General features: G+C 37.8%; 1 protein-coding gene across 1 annotated transcript in view; it reads left to right on the forward strand.

The window, feature by feature from the left end:
* Positions 1-1,484: 1,484 nt before the first annotated feature.
* Positions 1,485-19,750, forward strand: part of IL1RAPL1 (interleukin 1 receptor accessory protein like 1) — a gene marked incomplete at its 5' end in the record, with an annotated part of 192,372 nt that continues 174,106 nt past the window's right edge. Inside the window, one exon of the mRNA XM_068155302.1 lies at positions 1,485-1,559. Within this exon, the coding sequence (XP_068011403.1) occupies positions 1,485-1,559 (75 nt within the window). The remainder of the gene's footprint in view (positions 1,560-19,750) is intronic.

A 19,750-nucleotide genomic window follows, 5' to 3' on the forward strand; every position in this document is an offset into this window, starting at 1 on the left:
AGTAAACCCAGAGATGTTGCTGAAGAATCTTTCACAGCTGTGGCTCTCGTCAAAGACTGCGGTGCAGAATGATTTCCTGTAGAGAGTTGTTGGAAGCTGTAGGTGGAAAAGTGAATTGAAAGTGATTTGGTGGACCCAATCCAGTTCTTTTTTCAATCCTTGAATTAATATTTTGATTCGGTCTTAGATCTGATGGGTCAATATCCGAGACACTAATTGGATGGTTTTATGCACTGGTCAGATAAGAGAAAACCTCTATACACCAGAAATACATGACTTCATAATGGATCCATTCTGTAAGTGCTGCAAAGTTGAAATTAATACTATAGACTTTAAAGGGCACTGATAATTGAATCAAAGAACAGAGGAAACATAGTAACAAGAATGCAACTAAACCTCTCCTGTAATTCAGCTGACAGGAGATGAGTGTATCAAGTAGATTAAACCCATACACATGTGGATGTGTGTGTCAGTATGAAAGGGAACAGTGATTTTGACAGGCTGGAGGGAACAATTATTATAGAGTTATATCAAAATGTCAGATGTACTTTAAATCTCTGACAGCCCATAATCTGTGTTAAAGACTGAAGTATGAATTAACGTTGAAAAGCAAGATATCAAAATGTTCCAGATGGCTATAAAAGTTGGAGCTTTCCCATGAGCATTTACTATCAATTTTGAAGAAAAAAATAAATGTGTTGTGTTTTGTTTTTTTTTTTTTTCCATAGAGACACTCTGTATCTGTTGGAAATCAGTAAAGAGTACATTTGCTAACAATAAAGTAGTAATAATTGTTACTTCTATGGATTAAGTACACAGAGGATGAATTAGTGGATTAGCTGCACTAGTTAGCTCCATAGTTTGAACAGAGTTCAACAACCTTCAGAAGGGTTTTGACCACTAAAAAGTTCTTCCTGTTACACAGTTTGCATGAATCTACTAGTATTGTTTCAGGATATATTAAAAGGGAAGGAAAGTCTTCTTAAGATTCTGATATTATTTCACCATAACCCTTGGGTTTTGCAAAATGAGCCTTTTCCTAGTACTCCAATATCTTTCTAAATAAAAGAGTTTTCAATATTTGATGGCAATTTTATGCTAGCCTAGTTTATATTTTTTCTTCATTAATGACTATATTTGGTAAATAATTAAATATTGTAACAAGTTATGGCATGCTGGATAATATGCAAATGAAACCCTGTAGTATGTCAGTGCATGGTGGGTTTTTTTTTTTTGTGAACATTTAAAGAGATTGCTTCTTTTTTAAAAAAAGAATTGACTTCCATACCTTGCCATGTGAAAGATTCTAAATTTCAGTGCAACATTTCCTCTCTAAGCAAAAACATTTACAGATAGTGAAAGCACAAACGCTACTGAAGCAAAAGAAAAATCAAAGCCTTCCAGAAATGATAGGTGTAAAATCAAGTCTTACTCTACCCAATAATAATCAGAAAACTATATATGTGAATTTCTTTCTTTTCTAGCACCACTAACAGATAAACCACCAAAGCTTTTACACCCCTTGGAGAGTAAGCTAACAGTTCAGGAGACCCAGTTAGGTAAGTAATGAACATATAATTTCTGTTAAAATTGTGTAAAGGTATTTCATGTGTTTATGTATGGTGTATAATGTTAATGTATCATGTGTTGGCTTAAATAATTGCATTGAAAAGGTATTAAATTTACTTTGATTCCATAGAGAAATGTATTGTTTACCATCTAGGATGTTGTTGCTCACTCAAATTAATGAATCCTAAGTACTTCAATATTAGTGATAATGGTTTTACCATTGCTGAAAGTCTATAGTTTTAAGTGTTTATTTCTGAACTTCCCCTTTTGTGTATATTTATATATATTTAATGTGGCATTCAGTAGGATTTTGCAATTTAAATTCTTCTTGCAAAACTTCTTTGCTTGGGTATCTCTTGCAGAATTGCAAAGATGTTCTGTAATTAAAAATGTTGTGCTGGTCTAAAACCATCCAGCAAACAGTGAGATATTAACAGGAGTGCATCAGATTATTCTCAATGTACAAATGTAGATGCAAAGATGAGTGGAGAGAAACTGATGGGTGAAGAAACCATTTTGTTGCACTTTTTCTAGCCTAATGGATGGTTATTATGTCTTGTCAGTTTGGTTTTCTACTGTCATACAGGTAATTAAGGCTACAAAGCTAAGTCTATGGGTTAGTACATTTTGCAGGATGTATTAATCCACCACTTTTGTACAATGATCTAGGGGGCAACTTGTAAGAAATAAACAATCCTCAGCAGATTGTACTGGAATTGTGTTTTAGTGACAGACCAGTACCAGCATATTAGCTGCAGAAACAAATGGAAACAAATCTAGTGGCAAGCAAGCAAACAAATTCAGTGCATTCTGCAGCACAATACCAGGAAAAGCAGAAGGCTTGCAGATTAATTCTGATAGTCACTGGTAGAATACTGTATGGTTCTTGACAGTTTATGGCTAACAGTGGCTGGAGAATAATTCATATTTTTACTTTCATAATATATTATTTAAAATTATTCATTCAAATCAGGTAATATTCTGAAATGCTGATATATTTTCAGAAACAGATATATAGAACAGGGGAGATGCAACACAGTTCCTTCTTAGAGCTACTTTTCTGTTCTGAAGGTATTATTTGTGATATACCAGATCAGAAAACTTCCTGTATGACAAATGGAGGCGATTTTACCTTTTCATTTGAGCACAAGCTAAGAAATGGAAAGCAAAACAACTCCACATATTTTTTTCCTAAGTAATGTTGTTTACTGAACATTTTCTATGAAAAAAAAACAAAAGGCAGAACCTTCTGGGGCTTTGATGTTGTCATGCTAAATATACTTTATGGGTAACACTACTTCAGTAGGAGTGTAATTATTAAAGGCTAGCTAGAGGCTTTTTATCTAAGACTTTCAGAATTAATCATATCTTTGATTTCTTATAGTTTGAAGAAACATTAAATAATTAGAGAAGAGCTAAATTTGGAAAATATAATTTTCAGAAAACTGAGTAACTATTGATGAAAATGAAAGTTCATTTGAAAGTGTCACTTTCAGACACAGATGGAAAGTCTGACTGTAAATGCATGTGAAACTACAATACTTAGCATTATATCAGGAAGCTTCAAGAATATATTCACTTGCTGGTTTAAAGCCTGGGAGAACTGGAGCAAATCACGAAATGTGATCATTCCTAACACAAAAATTAGATTTAATGTCTTGGTCCTGCTGGATAACATCTGAAATATCTATGTTTTACTCTTACTGAGGAGATAGCCTTTGTTTCAGAGGACCAGTTCATACCCTGCAAAAAAATGCAAATTTTTTTAATGTTGGAACAATGCTGACAGTCACTTAGTCAAACCTTAGCCAGCACCTGCCCACCTAAGGCTTAGGGTGACCAGACATTGCAGGCTACTCTAGACATTGACAGAAAATGTGAAAATCCACTGTAATATGTTTGGGATTCTTCCAAATATGGGACCAACTGTGTCAGTGAAATGAGAAGTAGAACCAGTGGTAAAGAATTGGGAGGGCAAGAAAGGAGAAGCTTGAGGTAGTCCACTCCCTTCTGTTAGCAGGTCACCAGCCAATGTGGTGGGCAGCTGGGGCAATCCTGGCTCTCCCTTGACTTTTTCTATGCTTCTCACCTTGCAGTCCTCCTCCACCTTGAGTTGAAAATGAAGCAGACTGTAAGTGTCAGGGAATGTATGCCCTGGGGGATGCATATGTAATTTACAGGGATGCGTGTGGTTCTGTGGGTGCACTTGTCAATAGTGATGGTTGACCACAAAATCTCTTACTGACAAGCCTCTGGGGAATGGTGATGGGCACAATTTTGAGGAAGGCCTCACTAATCCCACTGTGTTTGTTGCTGGAAAGGCTAATGCAGTTCAGTTCTTTAACTGGGTATCTCCATGCAGTGTCTGTATCAAGGTGGGAATGCTCCAGGGGGATCTTATTTGACTGAAGCACTGCTGAGTGACAGATATCTGACATTTATTGCTGAGATATATTGAGGGGTGCACCCGCAAATAAAATTAATGTCGTAGGTCCACAGGCTTGTATTATTGTTGCATGGCTTCTGGAAAAGAGTATCAGACCAAAAGGTGACTGAATATAAGTTTCTCTAAGGGATGATAGGATGTTATAGCACAAGCTAAATTGCAATTTGACTTGCTAAGACAGAAGGAAAAAACATCCAGACAATCTGCGTACCTCAATCCTGTCAAACTGCAGGGTCTCATTAAGTTCAAGTTATCCTCAGTCAGTCGTGGGATGTTTCTAACAGTGTTAAGCATGGCTGTGCTGCAATAAGCAACCTTAGAGTCGTAGGAATCTTCTTAAGACTTACTCTGAAATAAGTTTTTATTACACTGAATAGCAGAACAGCACAAGATACAGGCACAGGATAGAAACTGAAGGAAAAATTAATTTGTCAAAGGCTTTTCTTGAAAGACAGCATGAGATAGCTAAAGCATGAAGCAGAGAAAGCCTACATGAGGAAATGATTAGTTCTCAACCTACCCTGTTCTGCATTTAATGCTTTTTGTTTCTGACTTCAATTCCCATTTTGCAATCAATAACTTAATACTGTTGCAAGGGTAAAAAGACTGTTTTCTTTGTAAGTTTTTCTCTAGTTAAAAGGGTTCTTAAGTGGCTGTGGTGACCTCAATGAAACCTGCTTCACTGGAAACACTGACTCCAGATAAAATAGATTAAATACAGTCTTCAAAATTACACAGCCTGCAAGAGGCTTGCATCTATAAAGAGCTGAGGAGTGTTTCCCACCCAACTCCAAGCCACTCTGGGGGCTGGCAGCAGCCCTGGCAAGACTAAAAAGCGGGCAATGAATAGGAGGCAAGGCAGTCAAGGAAGAACAATGTTAACAACCCAAGGAATTGCATCCCACAATATTCTTCCTCTTGCCTTCAACACACTAACAAAAATCAAATAAAAAAGATACCTGATAACATTAAATGATCCTTGTAATTAATAATAATAATAATAATAATAATAATAATAATAATAATAATAATAATAATAAATAATAATAATAACAACAACAACAACCCCCCAAACCTTTCTGTTCAGACCAGTTCAGAAAAGAAGTAACTAACATTGTTCCATAAATATGAAAAACCCTAAAAATCAAAACAACTATACTGCTTAATTCTAGATTCATGTAGATGTTGTACCTGTGATATAAATATATCCTATCCATGATTTGTACATTTATATAAAATATATTTGGGGTTTCTGTATTGGTGAATTTTGTATCTTTTCAGTTCTATCTGTCATTCAGTTAACATCATTTTTTTTCCACCAGCACTGCCACATATCTGTCCTCTTCAAGGAGTTAGGAAGAATGATTTTAATTTGTTTAGAGAAAATCTAATTTCAGTACCCAGTTTGTCCATCTTCATGTTGCTAAAGAAGACAGATGTGTCTCCACAACAGGTAGTAATAGATCTCATTTTAAACACTGCAAAACACAAAAACAATTACTTGAAACACCTCACAAGCTAGTTAGCCTATGTGCTTCCAATTTGTCAATGTGTTCCCTGCATCTCCACAAGGCTGTAATTTGAAATACAGAATATGGAATTAACCAGGTTGGAAAAGACCTTCGAGATCATCAAGTCCAACCTATCCCCGAACACCATCTAACCAACCAAAGCATGTCACTAAGTGCCTCATCCAGTCTCTTAAACTCTTCCAGTGATGGTGACTCCACCACCTCCCTGGGCAGCACATTCCAATAGCCAATCACTCTTTCTTCCTAACATCCAGCCTAAACCTCCCCTGGCACAGCTTGAGACTGTGTCATCTTGTTCTGTCACAGGTTGCCTGGGAGAAGAGAACAACCCCCACCTGGCTACAACCTCCCTTCAGATAGTTGTAGAGAGCAAGAAGGTCTCCCCTGAGCCTCCTCTTCTCCAGGCTAAACAACTCCAGCTCCTTCAGCCTTTCCTCACAGGGCTTGTGCTCCAAACCCCTCACCAGCTTTGTTGCCCTTCTCTGGACACATTCAAGTGTCTCAATATTGTTCTTAAATTGAGGAGCCCAAAGCTGGACACAGTACTCCAGGTGTGGCTTAACCAGTGCTGAGTACAGGACAGAATGGCTTTCCTGCTCCTGCTGGCCACACTATTCCTGATACTGGCCAGGATGGCATTTGCCTTCTTGGCCACCTGGGCACACTGCTGGCTCATGTGCAGCCTATTATCAACCAGTGCTCCCAGGTCCCTTTCTGCCTGGCTGCTCTCCAGCCACTCTGAACCCAACCTGTATGACTGCATGGGGTTGCTGTGGCCAATGTGTAGAACCCAGCACTTAGAAGTGTTAAAACTCATGCCCTTGGATTCTGCCCATCTGTTCTGCCTGTCAAGGTCCCTCTGCAGAGCTCTCCTACCCTCTAACAGATCTGAATACCAGAATTCACCTAAAAAAATAAAACAATTGTTGTTGATTTATATATTTTTATATGGTTGATGTTAGAGGACACAAAATACTGAATTTCATCTGAAGCAAAAATTTGCTCTTGTCACCAAATGTGCAGTGAACATTTTGACTGTTTTTTTGCTAGGGCATTTCCTAGTGAGTAGGGGCTTGCTTCTGTCTCCCACTTCCTCACATCTATTCAAGAAAAAAAGGTGTCACTAAAATTACTTTTAATGTATTATTTTTAAAGGAAGAATACGAAGAATTTCCAGAGGTAAACCTTCAGGGAGAGGAGAATGTTACCATTTATAGCACTGTGTTGGCATAAAAAATCTTCCCCACAAATTTGCCTTGTTAATGATAAAACCCCTCCTTACCTAGCTTAATCAGTAGCTGTATAAATTAAAATAATATGAAATAAGGAGCAATCTGTGCCTCCTTTCAGGATGGAAGGGAAAGAATATCTAAAATAGGTAAATTTTATCTCTGCACACTTGGCATTAATGCTATATTTACTCTAACAGAAACAGATTTTTTTGTTTTCATTACAATACAGGGATTTAAAGTTTATCTGTTTGATTACACCAATATTCCTTAAAGCAATTTGGTCTCCCCCCCCAAGCCTTGTGATTCAATGGGATACTGGTTCTTTGATACATTCTATGGTTAGGTGTCTGGGAGACTTATCTGATTTAATTATGAAATAATCAGACTTCTTTATTCCTGTTAGATTATAATCCACTCTGAAATGTCTGCTTTAAAAGATATTATATCCCATACTTATCTGGGAGTCTTTCTGTGTTAAATAGGATTTAATGCCATGAAAAAGGTCTGTTCAGTCTCTCTGCAGCTATGTAGAGAGAGGGAGGTAGTGGAGCCACCATCACAGGAAGTGTTTAAAATTAGACTAGATGAGACACTTAGTGCCATGGTTTAGTTGATTAGATGGTGTTGGGTGGTAGGTTGGACTTGATGATCTCAACAGTCTTTTCCAACCTGGTTAATTTGGTATTCTGTATTCGGTATGTACATTTCTTTCTTTATGTACAGGTTAGATATATGAAAACTTTCTCTTTCAGATTGTGCATTTTTTCACATTTCCTGTTAACAAGGTAAACATCCAGTTTATTTTTATAATATGAGAGGAGACTCTGGAACCTCAGAAGATTTTTCTTATCAGCTGGCTAGTCACCCATAAGTTTGGTTTCCCATGTGAGACGTCCTTAAATTGTAAAACCTCACGTGTCTCTTATTAGCAGAATGAAATCAGATATGGCAAAACTTCTAGAATTCTCTGTAGGAGACAGCAGAATATAACATATTATCAGCAAGATCATAATAAATACAGAATGTCATATGCTAAGAAATGTAATTTAGATATAGGCACATACTGCATATCATTTCCACCCTGTGAAATTATAGTCCTAAAAAGACTGTGGTTGAGTGTCACAGTATCACAGTACATTAGAGGCTGGAAGAGACCTCCAGAGATCATGAGGTCTACCCACCTGCCAAAAGCAGGATGACTTTGGGTAGTACACACAAGAATGCTTCCAGGTGGGTTTTGAATATGTCCAGAGAAGGAGACTCTTTGGGCAGCCTGTTCTAGTGCTCTGTCACCCTCACTGTGAAGAAGTTTCTCCTCATGTTGAGGTGAAACCTTCTACATTCAAGTTTGCATCCATTGTTCCTTGTTTTATTATTGCACACCATCAAAAAGAGCTTGGCCCCTTCACTTCATACCCACCCCTCAGATATTTATAGACATTGATGAGATGTCCTTTCAGCCTTCTCTTCTCAAGACTAAATAAGCTTAGGTCTCTTAGTCTCTCTTCATAGGGGAGGTGCTCAAGTCCCCTAATCATCCTCATGGGTCTCTGTTGGACTCTCTCCAGCAGGTCCCTATCTCTCTTGAACTGGGGAGCCCAAAACTGGACACAGCATTCCAAGTGTGGTCTTACCAGGGCAGAGTAGAGGGGCAGAAGAACCTCCCTAGACCTGCTGGACACACTTTTCTTGATGCACCACAGAATACCGTTGGCTCTCTTGGCCACAAGGGCACATTTCCTGTGGCAAAATTGCTGCCCACAAGCAAATTTGAAATTTGTACATTTGAAACATCAGGAATCACTTTGCCTGTGATCTTTTTTGCCAGAAGTTTTACTTCAAGCTATCCTTTGTGTTTCTAAATTATACATAGGCACTTCATCACCTCTAATGTTGAAAGATACACAAGTGTTGTCTTACATACAAAACAATAAAACATCACTTAATGGCACTGTACAAATGTATTAAATTTTAAATGGCAAAATAAACATTTAATGCTGTGTCCTATCACTAACTTTTAAATATGAATAATGAACTCCTCCAGAATATTATACATCTAGATATAGATTTCTTGTGAGTGCAAATGATCTTCATATGTAAAACTGATCTCAGTAAGGATGGCCTTCAGTGTGTTGGTGGAATGGCAAACACTAGTAGAGAGTCTTTTTCCTCCTAGGAAGCATTCTTCTTTCCACTTCTAGAATAAATGCCTTCCAGTATTACTGAAGTCCAAATGAGGAGTGGTTTTACAAGGAGGTACATTGAACATTATTTTGTCCTAGACATACTGTGGACTTGTAGATTAAGATTTAGTGCTGTACAGAATGTTGCATTCAGAAAAATCCATCTAAATCTGAATGCCCTCTTAATAGCAGCAATTGTCAGGGCATGGATAGTTTCTCGTGTAAACAGACAATGGAAAGTTATTTGGAAGAACACGAAGGGAGTGAATGTCCTAAATGTTTGTGATACCCTTACAGTTTAGAACATCATAGTAGTATGACTATTTTGAAACAATCAATTGAACAGGAACCTTTTTATATTTATTAACAGATGAATAACACTCCAAGTTCAGGTTTTGCATATTGAGATGCTGCTCTTTTCTGTTTACATAGCACGTTAGGGATGAACACACAGGACAGAATATCCCTAGACATAATCAACTAACATTTGTCCATATGCAACATAATATAATTGACTATTGACAATGATCCCAGATGTGGTTTATTATATTGTAAATCTTCATTGTATTCATTGTATTGTAAATCTTCATGTAATACTTTGGTAGTGATGTATGCAGGGAGAGCAGTAGATGTTGTCTTCATTGACTTTAGTAAGGCTTTTGACATTGTGTCCCAAACCATCCTCATGGGAAAGCTCAGGAAGTGTGACTTAAGAGAGTGAATGATGAAATGGATCAAGAACTGGATGAACAACAGAGCTCTGAGGGTCATGATCAATGGTGTAGTGTTCATTTGGAGACCCTTAGCTAGTGGTGCTCCCCAGGGGTCAGTGCTGGGTCCAGTCTTGTTCAACATATTCATCAACGACCTAGACAAAGGGAAAGAGTATACCCTCAGCAAATTTCCTGATGATACAAAACTGGGAAGTGTGGTTAGCACCCTGTCAGGCTGTGCTGCCATTCTTTGGTGCTGATTTTGAAACACTTTTAGGGATTGATACTAATGATACCTATAGATTTGTTATAGTTTACATATTAGTAGAGAGGTTTGTGGGGATTCATGTGTGTGTTCAATCTCTCACTAATTTCTTTTAAGCAGAGCATCCATCCTACTTAAGTCAGTATTAGAGGGTTTCCTTTTGAAAGATATTTTCAACTTTTATTATAAAGATTCAGTTCCCTTATGAAGAAAAATTTCTTACAAATAAAGTAGCCAACTTTCAAACTTTATTTTTCTTTGTCAAGTGACAATCAATGTCAAAATAGATATTGGATGCAGTAGCCAAGCTGACATTTTTAGTTTCTTAATGCTTTGTAAAGGTCAGGCATTTAAAAAAGCCAGATAAATGTGAATTTCTCTATCATGTGAGTAATCAAATCAGAGAGATTATTATTGCTTGTAAAAACAAACAAGCAAATGTTACTTTTATAAGGGCAAAGTCCAAGACTGGAATTATTTGGAATTATTATTAAGGAATGAACAATTTTGAGTTTTGCCCAGGGTATTGTTTAAAACAATTTACTTCCTATAGTAGATGCATATGCTAATGTGTTGCCAATAGTAGCAGTTCAGCCTAGTTTAAGTCACAAATTAAAGAGAGGACTAAAATACCATGGTAGTATTTACTGGAGAGACACATATAAAGAATAACTTAGTATATTTGAAACACCTTTCTAAAGGCATTGGTACCTGTCTAATTACCTGCCTGCTGGCTTAGTTTTTAATGAAAATTTGCATCCTTTTTCAAAGTGATTTTGTTTTGAGAGTTCCTTATATTAATCTCCTTCGATAGTTTTAGACTATGCTTTTAAAATTGTTCACAGATCTTGAGCAGAAAAGTGGTAAAAGGTAAATAAATCCCTATTGGGTGTAAAAAGGAAAATGAAGGTAAATCTAAACAATCCCATTGGAGAGATATCTACCATAAGTTGGTTGTACCAAAACAATTTTCTCTTCTCTTCACGCTTCTTTGCCCTGGAGAAATACTAACTTGCTTCTGCTTCACCTTGGCTGCATTGTTTTGGTTTCTCCCTTCTTTTGTGGAGAGGGACAGGGGGGGCAGAAAAGGAGAAGCTAGTATCTTCCCTTGGTCTTTGACCAGGGGAGTTCTTGTGCTGTTCATTAGTTGTAAACACCCATAACTATTGTAAATAGAGCTTTCATTTGCTGAGCCAGTCTGGCAAATTTAATGTTGGGGGGGGGGGGTAATTTCAACCTACCACATCTCCCCTTGAGGTAAGGAGAATTGTATATGTAGAAAATGAAGTTTGATTTCCAGGGCAGTCTGAGTCAAGACAGAAGAAATTGTACAAGCTCCAACTTCCACAGGAGGGAGTAGTCTGGGGAGGAGGCAAATATTGCTATTACTAGTTTCCAGCAATGTCTGGACATGTAAACCCCTTATTTTGATTGTTGTCTGTGCAAAATTCTTCTGACACAGTCACCATGAAAGATGAAGTTATCAAAAACATAAAAATATATTTAGAGTTAGATGTACAAAAAAACATTTAGATGGCTACCTTCTGTTGCTTTCAATGCTTTTCTTTTCCTGTTACATATTTATTATGAAGAGTTCACTTTTTCCAGCTTGAGAGCTCTGGTTCAAATAAATTCTTGACTTAGTCAGTGAGGCCTCTCAAAGGCACACAACTTCACCTGGCAGCTAGGTTAGCCCTTAGTGGTGTGATGGTTCATGACCGCTTTCGTGTGGTGTAAATCTGTGCCACTCTGACACCTGTCCCCTGTCACTCTCTCCTTTCAGCCAGCTTCAGCAATCGTGCTCACAGCATTCATGAGATGGCTGAAAAGTTGCGCAAAAGGAAGGAAAACTAATTTAAGCTAGATGGCTTGCTATAGTGATGATGGCACAAGTGCAACAAATTCTGGCACCAAGATATGGTGAGAATGGGAGTGCAAAGCCAGGGAGAAAAGTGGCATAAAGATGTTTTGGCTTAAATTAATTATGAAACACGACTCTGTGTCAATAGTGGTCAGAGTAGTTTCCCCATAGGGTTAATGTGTGGCATAAATGATACCACTTCAGGGTGAAACTGATCTGCAGCTACCTGTATCTTCCCATGAAAGTGGCTTTTGTCTGTCTCTCAGTTTGCTTTTGTGGATGATATGGTTCCCTTAAATGAAACCAAAAAGGAATTATGTAGTTGGTTTGGAAAAACATTTTAATTTTATTTTGTTTACATGTGCAGGGGGGAAAGTTAGAAATACAGAAAAGGAGGCAAAAAATAAGCAAGAGAGAGCAAAATCAGAGATAGTTACCTCTGCAGATCCAGATGATGTCTCGTCAATTCTGAAGGCCTTGATCAGTGGGGAAGCTTCAAACTTCCCTGTTATCTTTGAGGTTTTATACTTTTTCCATTCCCACATATGGTCACAGTTGCTCATTCAGTTGCCATGGTTATAGCTCATTTGACTGGTGTCAGCACTGGTCTCATGGTTAGCTATGTGAGTCAGCCCTGCTCACACAGTAAACTGAGTGCTCTTTTGGCACTAAACTGCTGTGTCAGAGAATCACAGAATTGTTAGGGTAGGAAGGACCTCAAGGATCATATAGTTCCAAACCCCCTACCATGGGCAGGGACACCTCACACTAGATCAGCTTGCTCACAGCCACATCCAGCCTGGCCTTAAAAACCGCCAGAGATGAAGCTTCTACCTCCTCCCTGAGCAACCTGTTCCAGTGTCTCACCACCCTCACAGTGAAGAACTTCTTCCTAACATCCAATCTGAGTCTATCCATTTCTATTTTTATTCTGTTCCCCCTAGTCCTATCACTACCTGACACCCTAAAAAGTCCTTCACCAACTTTCTTCTAGGCCCCCTTCAGATACTGGAAGGCCCCAATAAGGTTTTCTCAGAGCCTTCTCTTCTCCAGACTGAATAGCCCAAACTCTCTCAGTCTGTTGTCATAGGGGAGGTGCTCAAGCCCTCTGATCATCCTTTTGGCCCTTCTCTGGACAGTTGTCTTTGAGGGTTCACTCCATCAAAAGACCCATAAACCTGTCACAGTGACCCCCAACTTGCATCCCAACACTCTTGAAATCAGAACCTGTGACCTTGTCTGATTAACAGCTGCTATAATCACAGAGCTTGAGATCTTGTAGAGCTTCCTGGGACAATGGAGAGGCAAACATGAGGAAAACAAACTTAACTCATTGTAATTTAGCATTTGGCATGCTGACAACTTATTCCATTCGCTATATAGGATTCTAGACTCTTTAGACATCTGGCTCCATAAAATGAGATGTGGTAATGACTTGCCACAACCAAACACAGGAGATGATGCTGTTATTGTTTTGATGTTATTTAAAGCTATACATGGATCACACTGGTACTTAATAGTCTGTCTGGTATCCAGTTACAGAAACATGAGAGCAAGGAATATATTTTTATGTGATGAAAGAAAAAGCTATATTAATCATATCAGCTCTTTAATCAGGTAGTCAGTTAATTTCATTTATCTCTTGGTTTTGCTTCATCTCCTTTGTATTCATTTATATGAGCAAAAAGCATGCTGGTTGATAGTGCTTGTTTCTCAGCAGAATCATACATGACAAATTAGTGATATTGAGAACAACAAATATAAGGGTTGATTTTAGTTATATTCATGCAGCTCATCAAATTGCAATGGATGTAAATGCAATTACAGGAAGTTCCACCTCAGCATGAGAAAAAAAAAAATATTGTGAGGGTGACAGAGCTCTGGAACATGCTGCCCAGAGAGGTTGTGGAGTCTCCTTCTCTTAAGCTGCCTGGATACATTTCTGTGAGACTTGCCCTGTGTGGTCCTGCTTTGCAGGGGAGTCAGACTCAGTGATGTCTGGAAGTCCTTTCCAATCCCTAGCATTCTATGATTCTATGAATTTTAGCAGGTGATATTTTCATGGTAATTTTTCAAACTTTTAATACTATCATGTCAGAGGATTTATTTTTCAATTTATTTTTCAGACTTTTTTTAGTTGCCTCTCTTAGTGGGATGAAAAAAAGCAATCTCAAGATTGTTCCTGTCTTTGAAATATTGCTTTGTTACTGAAAAAAATATACTGACTTTAATGCCACCTGCACAAGTAAGGTTATTCACTCTACTTTAGCTGTACAATACAATGAAAAGGTATCATGTGACTAACCTTAGGATAGGGGGATGTCTTATTTTTACTTTGGTCTGACTATGTTAGAGGTAATCATCAGTGAAAATGGTTCCAAATTATTTATTTTAAAGGCAAATCACTTTTCTTTTGAGTTTTTTTTGCTTTTCTTCTTTATACTGTAAACCAGAATTTCCTGATATGAATAATGAGCTGCTGTGGTCTTCATCATACTTGCCAAAACACTGAACCTCACCCCCGCATTCTCTACAGTGAGTGTCTACACTCATCCTTTTTCTCAACTCCATTTTGCATAAGCCTTTTATGTAATTAGAGTTCCAGCCTGAAGCAGAGCAAAACACAAGACTGTATTAACAGAAAACACTCTTTCTCAGGGCTTTAGCATCTCCGTCTTTGAACTTTGCTTGTCATTTAGAAGTGCTATCCTTATTCTGGCAAGATGGTGTTACTGATAAATCTATCTACTACTCCGAAGTATCCCTGCCTCTATCTCCTGACAAACAGAGAGCTAGGGCTATTCAGTCTGAAAAGAAGGCTCTGAGAAGACCTTATTGTGGCCTTCCAGTATCTGAAGGGGGCCTACAAGGAAGCTGGGAGGGACTTTTTAGGGTGTCAGGTAATGATAGGACTAGGGGGAATGGAAAGAAAAAATAGAAATGGGTAGATTCAGATTGGATGTCAGGAAGAAATTCTTCACCCTAAGGGTGGTGAGAGACTGGAACAGGTTGCCCAGGGAGGTGCTAGAAGCCTCATCCCTGGAGGTTTTTAAGGCCAGGCTGGATGGGACTCTGAGCAATGTGATGTAGTGCAAGATGTCCCTGCCCATGGCAGGGGGTTTGGAACTATATGATCCTTGAGGTTCCTTCCAACCCTAACAATTCTATGATTCTATGTTTCGGCAGGTGTGGCTTAACAGGTTTGGGTGTGGACCAACTCCTCTGAGCTATCATAATATCCCAATGCATTAAATGTATTTAATGAGTTTTTGTGTCCTATATTCAGTGTGCTTTATTCAGAATTAGCCTAATAGATGAGGGGATCTATGTGGGTGTCTGGTAGTCCTCCCTCTGGACAGATATTTCACTGGAGGCAACTCTGAACTGCCATAGGGGAAAGAGGTTCTGCTCGACCTAAGCATGTTTTATATAAAGGTCATATTAACTGGGGTGGTTGCATTACCCTCCCAATGGCAGTCCATGCTTTGGGGCTGAAATTAATCTAGCTCTTCTTGGAAATAAGAGAATTTAAAGCAGCCTGTTTCTAGGTCTGTAGTCAGTATGCTTGAGCTTTCCAGGGAGTAGTCTGAGGACAGTAGAGCTTTCAGACAGATGGAGATGAGAGTAGAAAGACAAAGCTGTGAGAGACTATGAACCAATGCAATGCACTGTAGGAAAACTTTCATTCCTTGATAGTCTTGATCGCAGCTAGATGTAAGAAAGGGATACATGAAAGAGATTTTGGAGTGGAGCTGATTCCACTTCAGTACAAGTGCCTGTTATCTTAGGTGCTACTTCTACAACTCCTCAACCCACATACACAAAGAAAAGTGTTGGACTGCCAGTAGCAGCCTGCAAGCAATCCATAGATGGAAAGGGGGACTTCACTAGTTAGGAATGACTGAAGATGAAAAACTGTGGTGCATGTGTAATTGCTGGTTATTTCCAAGTCACCTGTTTGGAGTCTCAAGAGTGACTGAGCTGTTGTACGTCAGGTGAGACTCAGTAATTGTGCCCTAGCAGCTTTCCCTGAAATATGTGTTCAGTGCATTGCAAAGGCAGGGCAAAGCACTGATGGTGTTTCAGACAGTAGGCTTTTCTTTGCCTTTCAAATGGATAAGAGTATGCATTATCATTTACTGTGGCAGTAAATGATAGATGATATGCAGTTCCTTAAACTGTGGTAACACATTTATGAGTTGAAGAACAATACCGAATCCTTACTGTTTTATCTATCTAAAATCTATTTTGTTAATTCAGAATATAACAGCTCCTTCACAATAAATGACGAGAAATTAGCTGAAATGACTATCTGGATGATTTAAACTTCTGTTGGAGAGCACTAAGTGCTGACACACTGCTCTCTACACCAGAGCATTTTACTTTGAAATCTCAAAATATGCATTTTTTTTTCTTTTATTCCTTTTTGTAATCTTCTAACAGTAAAGCAATTTATCATACATAAAAGCCATGTACAGGAAGTCTAAGTTTTTTCCTAGCTCTTCTTAAAGCAGCAGCATACCATTAAGTCTATCTTATAAACACTTTCAATAAGGAGGCTACTTATATATATATATATATATATATTCATAACCATTGCATATAGCATGATACCTTATATATCATATTTGAAGAGTATATGTCCATATATTAAACATTTGTAATTTACCTGCCCCTAAATGCATTAAACATCATACAGGTAAATATCTGTATATACATTTAATTTGTTTGTGAGAATAGAACATGATATTGTATTTGAACTAAACTTTTAATTTCCACAACCTCTCTGGACAATCCCTTCCAGAGTCTTTACTACAGGGGTGGCAAGACTCTGGAAGGGATTGCCCAGAAAGTTTGTGGGTGCCCCTTCCCTGGAGATGTTCAAGGCCAGGTTGGATGGGGCCTTGAGCAACCTGGCCTGGTTGAGAGGCATTCCTGCCCATGGCAGGGAGTTTGGATTAGATGATCTCTAAGATCTCTTCCAGCCTAGGCCATTCTATGATTTTCAGATTCATTAGGAAAAACAGCAATCAAATAGAATAATCTAAACATTTTTACCAGCTGTTTTTACAGCTCATACTTTGCAGCACTGAAATATTCTCAGATAGGTCAGTAGACAAAAGTGACAAAATCTGAACAAAAGTAAAACTGATTTTTTTTGTTATAATTTTGCAGTTCAAACTAGAGGAAATGTAAATCTCTACAGTCTAAATAATGAAAAGTCAACATGATATGTAAGTATGATCAGTTTTACTCCCTAGTAAATTCTATCATAAAACAAAAAAATTACTTTTAAATCAATTTTATTAAGGGCATAGAAGTATACACTGTTTTAAAGCCAGCCATCTACCTTTAAATGCAAGGGTTTAGAGGGAAAACTTTAGATTATGACACCCACATGTTGGGTCTATAGGTTATAGGTACAAGCAGAATGATATTGAAGTAACTAAGTTTTACAGGCTGTGTGGAATAATAATAAGTAAAACCAAACAAAGGCATGTTATTTTACACACAGATTAAACACCCTGTCTTGCACAAGTTTTCATATGGTAGTGAGCCACAAAAGTGTTTTAAGAGATAAGGAAAGGTTGGGGTTTATCTATTAACTGTCTTCTAATAAAGAAGGAAAAATAAATGAATAAATTACTCTTCAATTTGGGGGTTTGTATGGGAATTTATACTGGGGAAAGACAATAAAAGCAATTTAATTTTTTAAAATAGATTTTATTCTTCCTTATGCATCTGTGCTACTGAGTTCCACCTATTTAAAAGATTGATCCCAAGTATATTTATTTCGCTCTAGGCAAAGATTTGAGGAGGAAAAGAAAGAAAGAAAATGAATTAGTAAATAATATCTAAAGATCAAGTCTGGTAAAGGGTGTCTCTTTAAAAACATGACATGATGACAGAAATAAACTGCAAGTAGGTGGCTTGAGGGAAAATCTCTAATGTGTAGCTAAAGGAATTAATTTGTGTTGCATTTGGTGCTAGGTTTTTTTTCTAATAATGACTAATACTAGGGGGGGGGGGGGTGGTGGTGGAAGTGTCTCCAGCATAATATTTGCATGAATTTTTATTAAAATAGAGAATATTATTAAGAATGTTTAAATTACGTTTGTCTCTCTTAAAACTTTACTTTTAAAAACCGTGCTACTTGTAGTAGTAAGTTAAAAATATTAGTGAGGTAGAAGTCTAACATAATTATGGCTTTGAAAGGATTTCTAAGAGCTTTTCCATTCCCACACTTTTCCTGATACTCTTTAGCCAATCATCTTCAGAGCTATTTGTAATTTAAAGACTTTTACAGTTACCTAAGAAAAATAGGTATTCAGTATTTTGCTTCTCTGTGGATGTAAATGATTTGGAAGCCTGAGGATAATTAAACCAGTTCCGTGTTTGAAAAACTGTAATAGTTTCTTTAGAAAGACTTTTAAAGCACACTCAACATTTTATTCTACCTACATGTAAAATATTCCTTTTCTCCTTGCCAGGCTTCCCTCTCTAGAGGGTTGCACACTTTTCTCTTTAATAATCTTCCCTGCATGCTAGAGATAGAGACTTTGACATGGAGAAATGCTGCCATGTGTATCCTTCATATAAAAGCCAAAGCCGTCAATGTTTCCTGCAGTTCCAGTTCTATTACATTTCTTTTTGACAGTAGTTGGCTTTCACTATTTAGACAGTGCCTACCCACCCTTAGCATATTTTTCTCTTGTGATGCATAATGATGATTTTCTACTCTGAACTCTTCCTTATTTTACTGTTACTACTTCCTGAGAGTTATTCTGGTGTAACTGCAGAGGATTCTTTGGGATTCAAACACTCCTCCTTTTGCAAAGCTAGAATGTCTGCTAGTGACAGACTGCTCTCCCCTTGTCAGAAGGATATTTAAAAGACAAGTATTCAGTTTCCAATTAGTCTTTGGCTCTACTGCTAGCAGAGATGGGACAGACAGTTGTAGCAACAAAGCAAAGAAGATTCACGTGAAAGATTTTTGGAACAGCAATAGCTTCATAAATGATACTTCCTGTAATGAAAAGGGCTTCTTCTACTGCTGAAGTTTCACCCAAATAGCCTGAGAGTAGAAGAGATTTTCTCCTCCCCAGGATCCTCCATAAAAGTGTCAGATAAGTCACTGAACAAGAGGAAGTCATTATCTCAGGAACCTCTTGATTTTCCCACATCCTTACCTGAACTCATGGGAGGATCATCAAAAAATCCTGTAGCACTCAGAATTTCATACGTAGTAGAAATAGCTAAGGCAGGTAACATCCTCTTTCAGACCACTTGTTGCTGAAATATGTTTACTGATGGTGGCCAAGCAGAGCAAACTGTAAGTGAAATCATTAAAATTTGTTTAATACACAACGTCCACATTTTTCTATATGCTTGTCTTGTTGTGAAGAAAAACTGCACACTTCTGTAAGAAAGACTTCTCTTCTACTATGTGTGGTCTGTCTGGAGCAATGTCCAACTACCAACGTGGTAGCTGTTATCACAATGACAATAATTGTTGTTCTCTTTCCTTGGAAAGGCTCAGCTTGACAGGGTGCTGGACCATCTCATTTAAACCATATTTTCACCCTGAAAGGTTAGGCTAGGTGATTCTTAAGGTCCCTTCTATCCTGGTATTCTATAAGTCTGTGAATCTGTGAAAGAGGTTTAGATTACATTTATTGCTCTTCAGTCTCTCCTTCTCCAGTATGCTGACCTCTCTGAACCCTATAAAGTTCTCAATCCTGTAAAGGACTTCTTCCTGTCTTCTTCATTCTTCTTCTTCTAAAATGTATTCCATACAGTACAAAAATTTCTAAAAATTTAACTGGAAAAATAAAAAAAAATGCTACAGACTCCATGCAACACCTTTCTTAACAGAAGATTACAGGTGCTAGGGATCCCATAGGACTCTGTCATAGATGGAAGCCATCAGTGAATCTCCGTAGTGTTCA

The sequence above is a fragment of the Melanerpes formicivorus genome, unplaced genomic scaffold, assembly GCF_026170545.1.
Source record: "Melanerpes formicivorus ecotype bairdi unplaced genomic scaffold, bMelFor1.0.p_v2 SCAF_30, whole genome shotgun sequence".
Classification (NCBI taxonomy): Eukaryota; Metazoa; Chordata; class Aves; order Piciformes; family Picidae; genus Melanerpes; species Melanerpes formicivorus.